This window comes from Triturus cristatus, chromosome 3_2, assembly GCF_964204655.1.
Source record: "Triturus cristatus chromosome 3_2, aTriCri1.1, whole genome shotgun sequence".
In the NCBI taxonomy this organism is placed as follows: Eukaryota; Metazoa; Chordata; class Amphibia; order Caudata; family Salamandridae; genus Triturus; species Triturus cristatus.
The window spans coordinates 580,678,993-580,699,616 of NC_140584.1; the positions used below are offsets into that span (position 1 = coordinate 580,678,993).

At 46.1% G+C, this 20,624-nt stretch overlaps 1 protein-coding gene across 3 annotated transcripts in view; it reads left to right on the forward strand.

Annotated features, from left to right (window-relative positions):
* PABPC4 (poly(A) binding protein cytoplasmic 4) overlaps positions 1-20,624 on the forward strand; it is a 147,046-nt gene that overhangs the window by 100,864 nt on the left and 25,558 nt on the right. For all 3 annotated transcript variants that reach the window (XM_085648354.1, XM_085648355.1, XM_085648353.1), the window contains one exon: positions 11,542-11,661. In XM_085648354.1, the coding sequence (XP_085504480.1) occupies positions 11,542-11,661 (120 nt within the window). The remainder of the gene's footprint in view (positions 1-11,541; positions 11,662-20,624) is intronic.

The following is a 20,624-nucleotide window of genomic DNA, read 5'->3' on the forward strand; positions in this document are numbered from 1 at the left end:
AATCATCCGGCAGGGATATTGCCTAGAATTACCAAAACAACCACCAAATATCCCACCACGAAGACACATAAATCCGCAGCATCTACATGTGCTAAAAGAAGAAGTGAAAGCCTTACTACAAAAAGGGTCCATAGAACCTTTTCCATTCAAACATCACAAAAAAGAAGTATATTCTCTTTAGGATTGGTGGCTACGTCCCATACTAGACTTGAGTCCACTAAATCAATACATACTATCAGAACAATTCCCAATGGTAACACTTAAAGACGTAATACCGTTGCTCCAGGAAGGCTACTTCATGAGCGCATTAGATCTGAAAAACACATACTTTCACATCCCAATCCACCCAGCACATCGCAAGTGCCTCCACTTTGTGGTAAGTGGACATCATTGTTAATTCGAAGTACTACCATTTGGGGTGACAACAGCCCCAAGAATATTCACAAAATGCTTAGCAGTAGTAGCCGCAAAGTTAAGAAGGGAAAGCGTACATGTATTTCCCTATCTAGACGAGTGGCTGATCAACAGTCCCACTAAATCCAAATGCCTAAAAGATACTCAGAATACTATAAACCTAATACACGAATTGGGATTCACAATCGGTGCTACCAGATCCCATATACATCTGCCCCAAATGCTACCTTATCTTGGAGCCATACTAAATTCAATATCGGGGCCAGCATATCCCAATCCACAGCAGGTTCTCAATCTACAAAACCAACTGAATCATTTTCAACCACATCATCGCCTGCCAGTCAAAATAGGGATGTGCCTTCTGGGTATGATGGCTTCTTGCGTAGTAATAGTTCCTCGTGCAAGACTCATGAGACCACTACAAGAGTGCTTGGCATTACAATGGTCACAAGTGGGTGGGGCAACATGGAAGTTTTAGTGTTGGTTTCACCCAAAGTCCATCAGGCCCAAAATGGTGAAACACCAAGAACAAACTAAAAAGGAGAGCCTTCAAGGACTCAATCCTGCATGTCATAATCACTCATGGGAGGGTGTGCTCAAATGGAGGACATTGTAGTTCAAGGACACTGGCCCACACAACAACAAATATTACACATTAACATTTTAGAACTGTTAGCCATCCAAATGGCTCTCAAAGCGTTCCTACCCAACATCCGGGAACAATGTCCTTCTACGAACAGACAATATGACAGCAATGTACTACATTCAGAAACAAGGAGGGACCCATTCCATACAGCTAGCGCAGAACATGTGGAAATGGGTAATTAATCAATCACAAATTTCACCTCCTAGCACAATACATACCAAGGAGAAGAACTCCCTAACAGCCTTATTAAGCAGGACGTAACAACAAGTTCACGAGTGGGAAAATCACACTCCGTTACTACATCAATACTTCCTACAGTGGGAAAAATCGACAATCTCTTTGCCACTGCCAGGAATGCAAAATGCCAAATCTTCGCATCCAGATACCCACACCCTCAATTCAAGGGGAGTGCACTATGGATGAACTGGTCAGAGATCTTTGCTTATGCTTTTCCGCCTCTTCCACTCATTCCTTACGTGGTCAGGAAACTCAGAAAGACGTATTTAACCGTAACACTAAAAGCTCCAACTTGGGCTCGACAACCGTGGTACACAACATTAACAGAGCTATCACTAGTACCTCACGAGAAGCTGCACAACTATCCAAACCTTCTTACTCACATCGGGGTTAGAGTCAGACACCCAAATCCTCAACAACACAATCTTGCAATCAGGAGCTTGGTGTGGATCTCCTTTTTGTGTTGTGTGTCATTTATTCATCATTGTGTGCATAACACTGTCTTACACTCCTCTGTGTTAGCCACAAGGCTGCTCAACCACACTACCGCAAATATAGCACTTTGGTTTTACATTGAGCCCTGAACACTTCTGGGGGAATCTCTGGACTTAACACAATAGAACTGCAAACTAAAGAAAACTGCCCTGCAAGGCTTTACCTGGAGGAAGCAATAAAACATCTGGGGTTGCATCAACTATGGGATCTCAGAGGGCCGGAAAAAGCCAAACTGGTTTGGCTGCAGAGCAGAAGCCAGCGCCACAATCCACACGAAGTAGGCACGGCACTCAACATCAGCGAAAAAGCAGGAAGGACAGTGATGGAACCCAGCGCAACACTTGGACCCTTAGAGCCAAAATAATAGGAGGGCAACAAGGGCCCAGGTGGCATCTTGTTGTCCATTGAGTTTTACTACCACAAAGCACAAGCCCACATGGAGGATAACTTTTTGATGCCCAGGCAGATTATGGACGCCTATAAATAACTGAATTTGAAGGGGAATGTAAGTTAGCCCAACCATGCAAAGTTTTCAATGGTATGATAGAAGTGAGCCAGTTTTTGGGCCAATCTTACATTCTGCCTGTATCTTAATAGTTTTAGCTACAGCACCTTTTAATCGCAATTTTTACTTACACCCTACCACAGTGTTATCGTAATTTGTTATGGTTGTTTTAGATACACAAAACTGTTTTTATTGATGATGGTTTGTAATGGTTTTAATTAACTGTACAGTAAAGTGTTACCTTACACAATATAACCACTTAGTGGTATATCACTGAAAGTGCCAGTTCCTACGAAGTGTGGGGGGCAGGGGGCGGGGGGGAGGGGGCGGTGAGAGACTGTTCCCATGATAAAGGCATGAGATACGTGCCCTGAGTAAAAGAGAAATCTGAGGTAACAGTCCAGTGGTGTGTAGCACTTTGGAAGAGGCACTATCTCTGTAGCAGGGTTTTTCCGAGATGAATTACATAGTAGAAAGCCTGCTTTGCATGTGTTTGCGTGTTACAAGGTTCTAGAGACAGTCATATATATGCTTGTACACAATGGGTGAGGCAAATGCTGAAAGAACACTCCTTTGGTGTGTACGCTGTGGGTGAGGTACTTTCACCGGGGCCCATGAGCAGTTCGAGGTTAATTGAGGAATTAATTGTGACAATTGATAATAAATGCTGTGTTCAAGGCATATGAGCTGCAGATTGTACACTTAGCATAGATCGCCATCTGGTGTTGGGCCCGGATGTTTGCAGTTTGTTTTTGTTCTTTGGACAGTCTTTGGAAGTCACGAGTTCGGTGACTCCTCCTTCGGTCCGTACTGCGCATGGGCTTCGGCTCCATCCTCAGATTGTTTTTTTCCGCCATCGGGCTCGGATGTGATACTTCGTGCTCCGGCTTCGAACTTCTACGGTTCCAGCCTCGACGGAAAATCCTCGTTCTTCGAGTTTCTTCATCATATCTTCATCTCTCGAAGCGGCACTTTTCTCCATTCCGTACATCGGCACCGGCCTTCGGGCCCTCCTCGACTCCGGTCCCGGCCGATGAAAAGGACTCCGTTCAAAAAGTGCCCAAAATGTGGGTCTAAATTTCCCCACACCGACCTCCATCAGGTGTGTAACCTTTGCCTCTCTCCAGAACACGAGGCCAGAGACTGCCCCGCCTGTAAGTCTTTTCGATCAAAAAAAGACCATCCGGGATTGAAGAGCTCGACGCACCATGGCGCACTCATCGACCGCAGCTCCACCGGACATCTTCGGAGACGACGCCGAAGCTTCGGGGCAACTACACACCGAGCAGGAGGACGACGTCGTCAGCGCTTCCGAGGCCGACGACTCCGACGTGGAGGACATCACACCGGCGCAGCGGGTCGTGAGTACTGTACCCCCTCCCACCCCCGCGCCCAAAACCAAAGAGACTCAGGTTACACCCTCGCCTGCAGGCCTGGGTAAAACCAAGCACACAGCTTCCATCACCCCACCTTCGGGCCCGGTGTCGAAGCCTCAAAAGTCTCACGGCAGCTCGGGCTCGAGCCAGCCGACGCCTGGTGCCGAAAAACACCATCCGGCACCGAAGAAAGTGATACCCAGCTCGACTCCGAAGCCACCGGTGCCGAAGCCTGGACTCTCGGTGCCGACCAAACACAAACACAAGTCTGTCGGCACCGACGCTCCGGCGCCGAAAACTCCTTCGACGCCGAAAAAACCGGAGGCTCCAAAAAAGCATGGCGCACAGAAACCATCGAAACCATCGGCGCCAGCGGACGATTCGGCGCCACTGGATCTGTTTACACCAGACCCTTTGCAAAAGACTCTATTTAAAGATCCAAAGACTGGGCTATTGACTTTAATTATCAAAAAAAGACACCTTGACACTCCGGCTCCTCCTCCACCACCCAAGCGGAAGGACTCTGCTACTTCTCCTCTCAGAGTGCCTTCCCCACTACCTCCTCCTCCGCCTCCTCCACCTCCTCCACCTCCTCCACCTCCCAGGTCTCCGCCACCCTTACCTCATCACTCCCCGACCCCGTCCCCAGATCCGGATTACGGGGATCCAGATTATGACCCGTCGGACGCCCCAATGGACCCCACTCCACCGGGGACCCCAGACCCATGGGAAGACTACCAAAACCCTGACATACCGGATGTGCCTCAGGACGACCTATACCCATCCAGGCCGTCTCCTCCAGAGGACTCCTTAGGGTTTCACCACTTAGTGCAGAGAGCAGCACACTACCATGGGGTGGAAATGCATAGTGAACCAGTGGAAGACGACTTCCTACTGGATACATTTGACATTCAGGACAAGTCCACATCTATCTTGCCCATGCTTAAAGGTGTCACCAAGCATGCTGCAGATGTGTTCAAAGATCCTGTCAGGGCCAGGGTATTGAACCCTAGAATAGAAAAAAAGTACAAGGCGGCACCCACAGACCCTGCATACATTAAGGGCCCTGCTCCCTTAGATTCCCTAGTTGTGTCCACAGCTAGAAAGCGGGCTAACTCCCAGTCCTCCGGAGAAGCCCCACCGCCAGATAAAGAATCCAAACTTCTAGACGCGTCTGGCAAACGCACCGCCTCCCAAGCTGCAAACATGTGGCGCATTGCAAATACACAAGCGCTACTTGCGCGCTATGACAGAGCACACTACGACGAGCTTGAGGCTCTTATGCAGCACCTCCCCGAAAAACACAAACGCAAAGCTCATGAACTAATACAGGAGGGCAAACTAATTACTAACACCTCCATTAAGTGTGCTCTCGATGCAGCTGACACTGCTTCTAGAGCCATAAATACTAGTGTCCTGCTTCGTCGTCATGCCTGGCTCAGGATCTCAGGGTTCAAGCCTGAAGTACAGGCGTCCATACTAAATCACCCCTTTGACCAACAAACTCTGTTTGGGCCAAAGGTGGACGAAGCGTTAGAAAAGATGAAAAAGGACACAGACACAGCAAAGTCTATGGGGGCACTACAATCATAGGCCCCTAAACGCTCCTTTCGACGCTCATCCTTTCGTAGCACAGGCAGAGGCTATTCCACCGATAGCGCCTCTACCTCCTACAAGTCCCCTCCTCAAAATACCTTTTCAAAGGGCTACCAAAGGGGTGGTTACAGAGGCAACAACAATAAGGGCAGGGGCAAAACTAACACCACCCGTTCTGCCACCCCGCCCGCACAATGACTCCCCTTCCCTCCCCCCAGACCATCCCACTCCGGTCGGGGGCAGACTGCAAAACTTTATCCACGCATGGGAGTCCATAACATCGGACAAATGGGTGACCCAAATTATTCGGTCAGGGTACTGTCTCGAGCTAACATCTACCCCACCCAATATCCCACCAAGACACCGTCCAATGTCTCAAGAACATTCCACACTACTCAAACAGGAGGTGCTCTCCCTCCTCCAAAAACACGCTATAGAGCAGGTCCCCGTCAATCAGCAAAATCTAGGGGTCTACTCTCTGTATTTCTTAATACCAAAGAAAGACGGGACCCTGAGGCCCATTCTGGACCTCCGGCCTCTAAATGCCTACATACATTCAGATCATTTCCACATGGTCACCCTACAACAAGTCCTCCCGCTCCTCTGTCAGGGAGACTTTCTCACTACCTTGGATCTGAAAGACGCATACTTTCACATTCCAATACACCCTTCTCACAGGAAGTACCTCAGGTTCGTGGTGGACGGTCAGCATTACCAATTCACGGTTCTCCCCTTCGGGGTCACCACCGCACCACGGGTGTTTACCAAATGCCTAGCGGTAGTAGCAGCACACCTCAGACGTCAACATATTCACGTCTTCCCTTACTTAGACGACTGGCTGATAAAAGCCGCGTCCTACGACCAATGTGTGCAACATACAAACAGCACCATCCAACTGCTCCACCAGCTAGGCTTCACGGTGAACTACCAAAAGTCCCACCTCATACCATCTCACACAAAGCAATATCTCGGGGCCACTATAGACACCTTCAAAGGTATTGCCTATCCAAACTCAGCCAGAATCGCAAGCATACAAGCCTTGCGCAAAACATTCCTTCCTCAACACTCTCTTCCAGCAAGAGTGTTTATGAAGCTCATAGGAATGATGGCGTCTTGCATTTTCATAGTCCCCCATGCAAGACTCCACATGCGTCCACTTCAAGAGTGCCTAGCACAACAGTGGAACCAGGCCCAGGGTCAGCTGACGGATCTGGTGTTGGTGGACGGCCGCACCCATCACTCTCTGCAGTGGTGGAACACCACAAACCTTTCCAAAGGGCGGCCGTTCCTGGACCCGGTTCCTCAGGTGATTCTAACAGCGGACGCATCGCTCTCCGACTGGGGAGCGCACCTCTTACACCTCACCATGCAAGGTCTATGGACACCACAGCAAAAATCGCTCCACATCAACCATCTGGAGCTCTTGGCGATCTTTCTAGCCCTAAAATCTTTTCAAAAACAGATTTCGGGCAAAGCAGTCCTCATTCGCACAGACAACATGACTGCAATGTATTATATCCAAAAACAGGGGGGGACACACTCTCCCCAGCTCTCCCGCTTAGCCCAGAGCATATGGAGATGGGCAATTCCCCAAAACATCTTTCTCCTGGCACAGCACGTTCCAGGCGTACAAAACACCATGGCAGATCTGCTCAGCAGACAAACGCAACAACTACACGAATGGGAACTGCATCCACAAGTTCTTCACCCATTCTTCCAAAAGTGGGGGCATCCTCAGATAGACCTCTTCGCCACCCACGAAAACAAAAAATGCCCAAGCTTCGCCGCCAGATACCCACACCCATTGTCCAAAGGCAATGCGATATGGATGAACTGGTCAGGCAGATTTGCATACGCCTTTCCACCTCTCCCACTAATTCCGTTAGTGGTAAGGAAGCTACAACAGCACTCCCTCACACTCATTCTGGTAGCCCCAACATGGGCCAGGCAGCCGTGGTACACCACACTACTACAGCTATCGGTGGTGCCACATCAAAAACTGCACCTGTCCCCATGCCTCCTAACCCAGAACCATGGAGAAATCAGGCACCCGGACCCAGCTCAGCTCAACCTTGCGATCTGGCTCCTGAAATCTTAGAATTTGGATACCTTAACCTTCCCCCTGATTGCATGAACATTATCATGGAAGCCAGACGTCCTACCACTAGAGCATGCTATGCCGCAAAGTGGAAAAGATTTGTAATTTACTGCCGTAACAATACAATCAACCCTTTAGATGCATCCATACAGCACATCATATGCTATCTGCTCCATCTTCACAGGTGTAACCTGGCATATTCATCCATACGCCTACACCTAGCAGCGATTGCTGCTTATCTACAAAACAGACAGCATTTATCACTGTTCAGAGTGCCCGCTATTAAAGCCTTTATGGAAGGCCTTAAACGAGTAATTCCTCCCAGGGCACCACCTTCCCCTGTATGGAATCTAAATGTAGTTCTTACACGGCTAATGGGTCCACCCTTCGAACCAATGCATAAATGTGAGCTACAGTTCCTCACCTGCAAAACAGCTTTCCTCGTAGCTATCACTTCCCTTAGAAGGGTTGGTGAAATACAAGCGTTCACTATACAGGAACCCTTCCTACAAATACATCAAAGCAAGGTCATACTTCGTACAAATCCGAAGTTTCTGCCCAAGGTCATTTCCCCCTTCCATCTCAATCAATCGGTGGAATTACCTGTCTTTTTCTCGCAACCTCAATCTGTTGCGGAAAGGGCCTTACACACACTTGATGTTAAGAGGGCTTTACTGTACTACATACAGAGAACGCAACCTTTCAGGAAAACTAAACAATTGTTTGTTTCCTTCTCTCCACCACATAAAGGCAACCCCATCTCAAAATCAGGGATAGCTAGGTGGATTGTAAAGTGCATACAAATTTGCTATCAAAAGGCAAAAAGAACATTATCTGTTCCACCTAAAGCCCACTCCACTAGAAAGTTAGGGGCTTCTATGGCTTTTCTAGGGAACATACCCTTAGATGACATCTGCAAAGCAGCCACATGGTCAACACCGCACACCTTCACAAAACATTACTGTGTAGATGTGCATTCCAAGCAGCAAGCTAGTGTGGGCCAGGCTGTACTAAAGACACTTTTTCAAACCACTGCAACGGATACCGGTGGTCGCCGCTATGGTTGGGTACTGCTATATAATCTATGCTAAGTGTACAATCTGCAGCTCATATGCCTCGAACGGAATATGCTACTTACCAGTATGCATCTGTTTTTGGCATGTAGAGCTGCAGAGTTGTACACGCCCACCCGCCTCCCCGGCTACCTGTATCCGTTCCAGTCCATCTTATTTAGATACAACACACATGGGTTTCTCACTGTTATTACTACGCTCCATCATTTCCCTGTTGGCGAAAAACAATCTGAGGATGGAGCCGAAGCCCATGCGCAGTACGGACCGAAGGAGGAGTCACCGAACTCGTGACTTCCAAAGACTGTCCAAAGAACAAAAACAAACTGCAAACATCCGGGCCCAACACCAGATGGCGATCTATGCTAAGTGTACAACTCTGCAGCTCTACATGCCAAGAACAGATGCATACTGGTAAGTAGCATATTCCTTACCTCTAGTGTCCTGGGGCCACAAATAATTACCCCCAACTGGATGATCAACTACTCCCTTTTGCGCTTCACTCTCAGGGTAAGAGGATCGAGCAATCTACGCTTTAATTCCGGAGGTGGTGAGGCATACACACTCAGAAACAGTTTAGGCAGGTAGATCAGTCTTACTACTGATCATTCAGTTCTCAACATATAAAAGAAATGCAATTTACTTACAGATAAGTCAATCTATTCTACTCACTAAATTGAGATACACACCGAAAACACTGAAGTGCATAGCACCTTCAGAACTAGAAAACCGACCAACCCCCAAACAGGTTTTTAACCCCTAGACAAGGGATGTCCAACCTTTATGAGTCGAGGACGAGGTTGCAATTGTTTTTGCCAATCCCTGGGTCAGCAAGCCACATTTGAGAACAGCAAGTGAAGAATGCAACGAAGCAGTGTCTTGTTACCTCTGTCATTAATAACATCTCAGGAAATGACTTTACAGGAAGAGATATTAGAAGAAATTACACGGAAATTGGTTAAGAAGTCCCTAAAATGCATTTATGTTCTAAATAGAAACAATTTACCTTTATAATAAACTAAAGAATGGTAGTACAAAAAAAGCTTAATTTAAATTCATACACCGGCTCGCATCTGTCTGAAACAGCTATGCATTGCACCAATGAAGTGTGCTGCGCAAAAAATTATTACACCTATGACTAAAATAGTCACATAAAACAAAGCAGTGAGTATATCCTAGTACGGTATAAGTTGTTAAACGTTGTATGAATTAAAATGATTTTCCACAAAACATATGCTTATCATTTACATCAAATGCACTCTTTGTTCGCAAAGCACCTTTTTGACATATGCTGCAAATGCATTTCTTTGTCCCCAAATATCAGTTTATTATTCACTGCACACAATAATTTGTCCCAAAATTATCAGCTCTTCAGTTTGCCTCTTCTTAGAAAGACTTCCCGCTTGAGCGTCTTTGCCATTGGCTGCCCTTAGCGCAAACATATGAGCAAAGATACAGTGTTCACAAGGAACTCATTTATCAAAACAATATGTTATATGCAAGCTAATATAACTTGCTCAGATTCATCTGAGACAAAAGAATTCAAATGGCGACCTTCCTAAATAGGTCACGGTCAAAATACCCGAAAAATATATCTATTACAAAATTTCTTAGGAGAAAAATCTTTAAAAAGCCCAAAACAGCAATTATTTAAGGTAGTGCTCACTTCAGCCGAAGTGAGTAGGATTTATTCTGTAGTGACAATTATTACTACAGAAATATTTCCTTATACATTTCAGAATTTGTAACGTTTGCACTATAAGCACATCAGAGTGATTTGTGAGCCCCAGTGCAGTGACCATAACCTAACATGGTGAGTACTAAGTGAAAAAAGTGAGAAGCGGGGAAACAGATTATTGGTAAAAATCTAAAGGACGAGCTGCAAACAATGGATAATGTATCAATCGGTCTCTCTTTTGTTAGTGTCGACGACATTTCGGCCCTCTCTTGATACGGGGTCTCTTCAGGATCGGAGTTCATCGAGGGTTAAAGGTAGAAACCCATATAATACATTCTAATATTATATAGGTTTCTACCTTTAACCCTCTATGAACTCCGGTTGCCCTATAATACAACCAAGTTGGAATTAATTGAAATTCTGGATCCGTAATCTTGCTGTTCCTGTTTGACTGGTCCTCATACACCCACAGACAATTTATCACCCGGTACCTCTCCTATCGCCAAGATACACAAAAGAAATAGACACCTTGTGCTGATACTGACCCCAGAAACCCTGTCCTGAAGAGACCCCGTATCAAGAGAGGGTCGAAACGTCATCGACACTAACAAAAAAAAGAGCCTGATTGATACATTATCCATTGTTTACAGCTCGTCCTTTTGATTTTTACCAATAACCTGTTCCCCGCTTCTCACTTTTTTCGCTTAGTACTCACCATGTTAGGTTATGGTCACTTCACTGGGGCTCACAAATCACTCTGATGTGCTTATAGTGTAAACTTTACAAATTCTGAAATGTATAAGGAAATATTTCTGTGGTAATAATTGTCACTACAGAATAAATTCTACTCACTTTGGCTGAAGTGAGCACTACCTTAAATCATTGCTTTTATGGGCTTTTTAAAGATTTTTCTCCTACGAAATTGTGTAATATTTATATTTTTCGGGTATTTTGACCGTGACCTATTTAGGAAGGTTGTAATTTGAATTATTTTGTCTTAGATTCATCTGAGCAAGTTATATTAGCTTGCATATAACATATTGTTTTGATAAATGAGTTCCTTGTGAACACTGTATCTTTGCTCAAATGCAATACCCAGCTCATAAGGACTTATGGGTTGCTCTTGTTCTTTTGAAATATTGACTTAGCGCAAACGGAGACCTTATTGGAAGTGGAACTATACTAAAAGCTGAGCAATATTGGAAGTGGAGTAGTTCTGGAAATGGAGCTCCTAATGCAAGTGGAGGGACAGCGGAAGCAGAGCAATGCTACAAGCATGGAGAATGCCGAATGAGCGTAGCAAGAGTAATGGTTGTTTTGGATAGGTTGGAAGGGATTTGCTTTTGTGTGGTTGTGAAAGATGAGCACAGAGGAAGCTTATTTTGAAAACCCTCCCTTTTTGATCATTTGCGCTGCTGTCTTACAGGTGGATTCCAGGGCATGCCTAACACCATGCGGCAGAGTGGTCCACGACCCCCAATGCGCCATTTGGGTCCATCTGCTAACAATCCGGGCCCCCGCGGCATCCCACCAGCTCAGAGAGTCGGTAAGGAGGCCTGCTATGGAGTGAGGAGGGCTAGTAGCTGGGGGTGTGTGGCTTATTATGTCTGCAGTTCCCAGTCTGCGATAAGTGAAATGTGCGCGCATGCTCTGGGCCTTCAGTCTGAATTTTCACAAGTGTTAGCAAATACAGAGTGGTTGTCTGCACAGATCACCGGAAGTCTTTGCTGAGGTATTGTCCAGAGCAAGGAGGACTCTTGCATTGTTCCCTCAGTTTACTGCTTACCAGTGGTCTGAATCCAGCGGTAGGAGGTTGCAAGTCTTGTTCTTGAGTCTGCTGATGACCTAGGAGCTGTGCATTTTAAAGACTGGGATTATTTTTATATCCGCAAACATCCCTTAGTATACTTTATTCACTGATTATTATATATCAAGATACTATGCGTTATCGAACTTTAACACATCGTTTTGTAGATTAGTACAAAAAGTCATGGCGTTCTCGGGCATGCCAGTGTACAGGTGTGTAAAGACTGCCAGTCTTTCATTGCAAAACGTCTGACAAAGTTGCATCTAACGCATGAGATTCCTATGCTCCTGGTTTTTTATCCTAAGACTCCTACTCAAAAATCTATCTGAAACTGCCACAGAACGACAGAAAAATATCACTTGTAAGTTGTTTGACCCTTAACATCAAAGAAACAATAGAGACAATTGACAGGTAGATACTCATTTATATGCAGACATCCTAGGTCATTCTTTTTGTTTAGAGCTTTGTCGGAAATCTGATCAAGAATATGCTGAATCTGTAGGCCATCATTTTTGGGATGTGAAATCAAATTCTCAACCAGATGTAAAGGAGAAAAGAGCAAGAATGTCATTTAGAAAAATGTACCTTCATGGTGATCGATATTCCCCATCTGCTTTGTCCCGGACAGCCAATCGAAGGCCTACAGCAAGTTCCAAGACTAGCAAATGGCCCGCGGCCCCCTAGAAGCATCTCAGATTACAGTATGCACAGTAGAGGTCACATGACCTTTCTGTAGCTCATCAGGCCATCTAGTCAAGAGATCTGCAACTAGTTTCTGTCAAGCTTGTTGATTTAAAGAGACAACTAAGACCCATGGCCCTGAGAATCACCCCCAATTATACCATATAGGGTAGAGATTTTGACCTAATCACACACACTGGCAACACATAAGGGCTCTCTGCCTATACAAAGGGAGGACAAAGGCACAATCAACACCTTTTTGGGACAGACGGGGCTTAAAGCCAGAACCCATCGCCTTCAAGTTAGCCATCGGCACCAGGTGTCTCACACATTGCAACACTTCAGGTACCCAGATAACTCAAACTAAAGCCTTCAGTCTGCATATTTAGTAACAAACACCCGCCTCACTCACTGATACACCATCAACAGCATTTACTTTTCAACTCACTGATCAATGCACACTGTGCAGTCACACATACTCAACATACCGCTGATATAATAGCACAACACAACTTATATGCATGCTTCACAAAAACGTGGTTAAACTCACCTCCACACATTCTTGATGTCCTCATCCTGGCAGGCTCCAGGACCCACCACATCTAGAGGGGGATTTGGAATCATTCACAAGTTCACCTTAACCTGCTCTTAGAGCAAAACAGCAAACCCTAAGTCATTTGAGTACCTCATTTTCCACTTAACTTCTAAGGATCTAGGACAGCCTCCTTCCATCTGACCTCCCAGACCCAACTAGAACTTCAAAGAAGAAATCTTAGATTTTATCACCACCAGCTCATTCAACAATACCATCCGCCGGCGTACATCATTGTTAGATACCAATCGTGTGAAGTGATATACCATTTGGACATACCAGATCCAACTATACCAAAGTCAAGGGATTTTTCCAGTTTTTGGGAAAATACATACATCAAAGGGTTTAAGCTCTTATTATAGAATCTTGTATAAGGACAGAAGTCCCATCTTTCACTCCTATTAAAAGGTGGCAACACTCGACGGAGTGACATTACAACGTGCAGATATAAAATTATGCAGACTAGGAATCCACCACCCTTGGCCAACAAATATTAACGCGGGACGTGTAAACCAGATCTACCTCTTAGTATCCTGTTACCGGCTCTTCCACATCGAGTTAACCACAGTGATGGAATCCTGATGAAGGCATTACCGAAACGCGTTGGTTTCCCACTAAGTGTTCTTCCATCACACGTCACTGATAATCTATTTTTCTTCCAGACCTCTTGTGTATACTATGAATGATTTGTATTATAAGAGATCAACTTGAGCAAAGCATTGTTATGCTGGCAATTGAATCAAGTATACTGTATTATTTCATCTTGTAATAGTGCTGGGTTTATAATATATGTACATGTGGTTTTGAGCAACGACATTAGTAGATGCACTGTTCATTTTATTGTTCTTGTAAATAGGCACAATTGCATGTATTTTTTACTTTTTGATATGAGAAATAATTTTTGAAATTCAATCAGGAATTACAATAATATATAAAAAATAAAAAATATTGATAAAAATATGATTATTATTTTCATCTTTCAACAAAAAGTTTTTATAGATTTAACAAAACGTAGCATATTGATCTAATATTTGCTCCTTCCTGCACAGCGTACCAGTTGTATAGCCAGTGTTTCTCCCCCCTTTTTCCAAAGTAGAGTCCAAGTGTCCCCAGAGGTAGGCAGAGGTTAAAGTTAGATAGAACCTTACTCGCTAATTGTGGTAGAGTGGTCGAGCAGTAAGGCAGTATCAGAGGACAGTGTTAAGCATTTGATGTACACACTTAGTCAGCAAATGAATTCACATACTCAAGAACTGAACTCTAGGCCAATTGTTTTTGTTTGATTTACAGGAGAGCAGTAGTATGCAACACTTAGCAAATGCAGTACATTGAAATGAATAGGTTTTTTCAGTAAATTACAGGTAAGTTACTTTTTACATTATTTTTCTAACTCAGTGCTGGATACCTAGATTCAGCACTGGGACCTTTCCTGGAAACAGGTAAGAAAATACGTTTTGGTTATTCGTATGATTTTTAAAGAATATTTTCATATTTCAAAACTCCACACTTAAAAACTTTTTGGAGGAAAAGTGTCAATGTTATCCTATGAAGGGAAAACAGGTTAACGGTTCTCAGGTAAGTAATCGACTAGAAACCTTTTTGGAGCAGTACGTTGAAATGAATGGGCTTTTCCAGTAAATTGCAGGTAAGTTACTTTTCACGTTACTTTTCTAACTCAGTGCTGGATACCTAGATTCAGCACTGGGACATTTCCTGCAAACAGTTATGTAAACACGTTTTGGTTATTTGTGCGATTTTTAAAGAATATTTTTAGATTTCAAAACTCCACATTTCGAAACTTTTTTGGGGAGAAGTGTCAATGTTATCCTAATAGGTTAACGGTTCTCAGGTGAGTAATCGACTATGGGAGTTAAGGTTCTGGGGTTAGACTCAGGGGTCCCCCAGGGTCAGTGATATACTGCTGTTGCACCCTCAGCGGCACTAGGGCGGCTGGGTGCAGGGTGTTGAGGCCCAATGTTATCCAGTGGGGGATAGGGGGCCTCCGGTTGGTGGCTGCTGGCAAGCAGGCCACTGGGCTGTGGGAGCAAAGCTCCTAGGGTTAAGGTCAGGGCAAATGGGGAAACAAAGTAGCACCAAAGGTGCACCCTCAGCGGCTCTGGGGCGGCCGGGTGCAGGGTGCTGTTTCGATGTCGGGCGCCCTGTTATTTTCTATGGAGAACCTCTGGTTTGCAAAAGCACTGCAGGCAGGGAGACGAAGGACTTCTGGGTGCGACCACCACTTGGAGAGGTAAGTTGGGAAGTTAAGGGTTGGTTAGGCACCGTCGGTTTGGGCACACAAGGCCGTGGGGCGTCTGGTGCAGGGGTGCCTTTTGGGGTCTGATCTTCTTACCAGCTCCTGGTCGCGGTAAGGGGGGCCTTCTAGATTTTGGCTGCAGGCGTCGGCTGGAGGCTTGAGGCAGGTCAGGGGTCGCCAGATCTCGGGTCAGAATCGCCGGGGTGACTTCCTTGTGGTGTTTTTCCACTCGAGCTCGAGCCGGGTTCGGCGGGTGCAGAGTGGGCTGGATTCGCTGTCTCTGGCTGGCGCTAGAAGCTGCAGTTTGAACAAATCCGAGGTGAACAAATCCGGTGTTCAAGGGATATACAGTCTTTAGAAGTGTAGGCAGGCAGGTCCCCCGGGTTTCTTCAGGTTGCTGGCTGCAGGACACACCGGGATTTCGCAGGAGCAGGTTCGAGGGGGGAGACACGCCGGTAGGGCTGGGGCCAAGTCAGTGGGCGTCGTCTTCTTGTTTGCTCTGCACGACTCTTCAGTCCTTCTTCTTATCTTCTTGTTTCTTGTCTGGGTCTGAGGAAGCAAGGTTCAGGGTGCCCCCTAAATACTAAATTTAGGGGCGTTACAGGTAGGTAAAGGGCAGGGACCAATGGGTCCCTTCCCTGGGGTGAGTACACCCCCTATTCTGCCACTCTCCAGTGGGAGGGGGGCAGGAGGCTGCCCCTGGTTGGCTGTGTCCCCCATGAGGGGTGGAGTTGGCAGAGGTGGGCACACCTCTCTTCCCCACTTGTTTTTCCTGCCGGTTCTCCTGCCCAAACTGGGGGTAGAACCAGTGGGGACCAGTTGCTGAAAGCAGCAAATGGTCTGGAGAGGCTCACAAAGGCGGAATGCCTTTGAAGTTTCTCCTTCCTGAACCCTGCCCATCCTGGGGGAAGAGGCTTGGCACCTCGTCCCAGGATGTGCATTGTTTCAGGCCCTCGAGAGCAGCAGCTCTCGACCCAGGGGTCCAGAAACATGTCTGGTGGTGGCAGCCTAGGCAGCCACTCAGCCAGGTCACTAGAAGTTGGTCGAGTTTCAGGAGGCATCTTTAAGATGCCCTCTGTTGTGCATTTTACATTAAATCCTACGCTGGCATCTGTGTGGGTTTAATGTGCTGACAAGTTTGATACCAAACTTCCCAGTCTTCAATATAGCCATTATGGTGTTGTGGAGTTCGTAATGACAAACTCCCAGCACCATATACTCTTAATGGTAGCACTGCACTTACAGTGCCAGGAATGGACTTGGGCACTGTAGGGGTACAGGGCTCATGCACCTGTACCCTCACCACTGACATAGGGCACCCAGCTAGAAGGGTGACTGATGTATGCCAGGGCTGTGGTTTGTGAGCATGGCACACAGGGATGTGTTCCATGTCGACTCATCACTTTTTTCTGCACCAAGACATGCAGCCTGCTTAGGCAGTGTGTGAGTGTCAGGGTACAGGGCTTCTAAGGGTGGCACAATAAGTGCTGCAGCCCTTTGAGGTCTTCTCTGGTCACAGTGCCCTGGGTACTTGTGGTACCACTTACCAGGGGCTGACATGTGCCCAGAGATGCCAATTGGGTTTAGGCTTCAATGCAGTTTTAGGAAAGGAACAAAGGCCCTGGGTACCTGATTAGCAGGAGCCCAGGGCACACTCAGTCAAAGAACATCAGCAATTCAGCAAAAAGTGGAGGCATACCATGCACGAAAGAGGGCACTTTTTCACAAAACGCCAAGCTGTGTTTTTTATTGTGGAAAGGCTAATAACACCATTGCTAAGTACAGAGTTACAGCTGACATATCAGTTGTGCTAACTTCTGATTGGGACTACTAAAGTTGGTACTGTAAGGTATCAAAAGAACCAGTTCATTAAGTCCAATTTAATGGTTAGATCGAATTTATTGTCACTGGTGGACAAAGTGCAACTTTAGAAGTTGCCACTCTAGTTGTCCAAGGTTTCCAGTGCCCCTTTACTGTTGACCTCTGGGTCTGTCCTGCAAGCAGCTTTTTGCATCCTGCAGGAAGCCACGTGGGTTTTCGCCCAATAGGCGAGCTTCAAAGAAGAAGCAGCATTTGAAGGGCAAATTGGTAACACTTAGGAGAGGGGCTGCTCCATTCTTCAGGAAAACAGGCTGGTACTTGGGACAGGAGAGGGGAAACCAGTTGCCAAACCAGTTTTCCAGAGGCGTGTTGCCCCTATGGAAGCCACACCTCTGGGTTGGGCTAGGAAGCTCTGGACACCGAGAGAGGGATTCTGCCATCTTGGGGGAGGGCAGAAAGGTGCATACTGAGATAGCCAGATGGCACACTTCCCAAGAAGTGGTCATCAGGAGGGAGGGAACCTGGTAGCCCATTGGCTACCAATTGCATCCTACCCGGAGGGCATTTTCTGAGCATAAATAGGGCACTCATGGCACCCAGAACTCAGATCGCCACTGTACTGGAGGACAGACCGAAGAAGTACTTCCTCGCTGCATCGTGGAAGCAAAGAGAGGCTGCTGCGACATGGACTGCACCTGCTAAACCATGTGCCTACTGTGAGAAAGTGGCTCTGTATATACTGTTCCCTAATAGGTACAGGGTGTACAGAGTCCACAGTCCCCCAGGGTTTGGCAGAGGTTAAAGTTAGATATAACCTTACTCTCTAAAGTGGTAGCTTGGTCGAGCAGTAAGGCAGTATCAGAGGACAGTGTAAAGCATTTGTTGTACACACTCAGTCAGCAAATGGTCTCACACACTCAATAACTGAACTCTAGGCCAATGATTTATATATAAAAAATATATGCTTGTTTTATTTTAGAACCAACACTTGGATTTAAAATATACTTTCTCAGCATGAGATGTTTCATATAAATACTTCTGCAAAATGCAATAAACTTTTGTAAACAGTTACAAGTGGTTGCAGTAGGCAACTCTATTTTTTAAACACAACAATGCATTGAGCTCAATGGTAAATTCAGGTTATTTGCAACAGATTACTTTTTAGATTACTTTTGGAATTCCAAACTGGATCCTAGATTCAGTCCTGGGTCAGTACTCAGAATCAAGTGATGAAAGTCGACTTAATTACTGTAATGATTTTTAAACAATATTTAGTTATTTTAAAAGTTGACACTTAGAAAATATTTCAAAGGAAACATGCAATGATTCCCTATGGAAGAAAATTCAGGTTACAGGTACAGTAGGTTCTCGTTACTTTTGTAATCCAGTACTGGATGCCTAGACTCAGTACTGGGACCTTTATCCAAAACAGGTAAGTAATTACGTTTTCAGATATTATACGATTTTTGAAGAATATTTAAAGATTGCAGAAATCGACACTTAGAAGAAATTTCAAAGAAAAACAGTCAATGGATGGTAATGCCCATCAGGGGTGGAGAATGCTGTCTTTTCTTTTGCTCCTGGGGCCATGCCAATCTGCCAGTACCCTGCAGTTAAGTCAAAGGTACTGAGGAATTGGGCAGCCCCTAATTTATCTATCAGTTCATCTGCTCTTGGGATAGGGTGAGCATCTGTCTTAGTGACAGAGTTGAGCCCTCTATAGTCCACACAGAACCTAATTTCTCTCTTTTCACCCTGTTGATGAGGTTTGGGGACTAGAACCACTGGGCTGGCCCAGGGCTCTCAGAGGGTTCAATGACCCCTGACTCCAGCATCTTGCTGACCTCAGCTTTGATGCTCTCCTTGACTTGGTCTGACTGTCGATAGATTTTGTTTTTGACAGGTGCACTGTCACCAGTGTCCACATCATGGGTACACCAGTTTGTCAGACCAGGGGTCAGGGAAAAGAGGCTAGCATACTGCTGCAAGACCTGCTTGCAGTCAGTCTGCTGTTGGGCAGAGAGGGTGTCTGAGAAGATCACACCATCTACTGATCCATCTTTTGGGCTGTAGGAGAGGAGGTCAGGGAGAGGTTCACTCTCTGCTTCCTGCTCCTCATCAGTCACCACCAGCATGGTGATGTCAGCCCGGTCATTGTAGAGCTTGAGGCGGTTCACATGGATGACCCTCTTGGGTGTCCTGCTAGTGCCCAGGTCAACTAGATAGGTGACCTCACTCTTCCTTTCTAGGATAGGGTAAGGGCTACTCCATTTATCTTGGAGATCCCTTGGTGCCACTGGCTCCAAAAACCACACCTGTTGCCCAGGTTGAAATTCAACAAGTGCAGCTTTTTGGTCATACCAGTGCTTCTGGAGCTCCTGGCTGGCCTCAAGGTTCTTGGATGCTTTTTCCATGTACTCAGCCATGCTGGACCTTAGGCCAAGCACATAGTCCACTATGTCTTGTTTGGGCTCTTGGAAAGGCCTCTCCCAGCCCTCTTTTACAAGGCAAAGTGGTCCCCTTACAGGATGACCAAACAGAAGTTCAAAGGGTGAGAAACCTACTCCCTTCTGTGGTACCTCCCTGTAAGCGAAAAGCAGGCATGGTAACAGGACATCCCATCTCCTTTTGAGTTTTTCAGGGAGCCCCATGATCATACCTTTCAATGTTTTGTTGAATCTCTCAACAAGGCCATTGGTTTGTGGGTGGTAGGGTGTAGTAAACTTATACTGCAGCCCACACTCCTTCCACATGTGTGTTAGGTAAGCAGACATGAAGTTGGAACCTCTGTCTGAAACCACCTCCTTAGGAAACCCTACTCTGGTGAAGACACCCAGGAGGGCCTTGGCTACTGCCGGAGCTGTAGTAGTCCTAAGTGGAATTGCTTCAGGGTACCTAGTGGCATGATCCACTACCACTAGAATACATTTGTTCCCTGAGGCTGTGGGAGGTTCAAGTGGACCCACAATGTCCACTCCTACCCTTTCAAAGGGGACCCCCACCACTGGTAGTGGGATGAAGGGGGCCTTTGGGTGGCCACCTGTCTTGCCACTGGCTTGACAGGTAACACGAGCTGACAAACTCCTTTACCTTTTGGTGCATCTGGGGCCAGTAAAAGTAACTCACTAGCCTTTCCCAAATTTTGGATTGCCCCAGATGTCCAGCTAGGGGGATGTCATGAGCCAAAGTTAGGAGGAACTCCCTGTACTTCTGTGGCACTACCACCCTCCTGGTGGCTCCAGGAATGGGGTTTCTTGCCTCAGCATACAGTAATCCCTCTTCCCAATAAGCTCTGTGAGTACCACTGGTTCGAGGCATGTGAGCTGCTGAATTCATATCTGTGCATAGATCGCC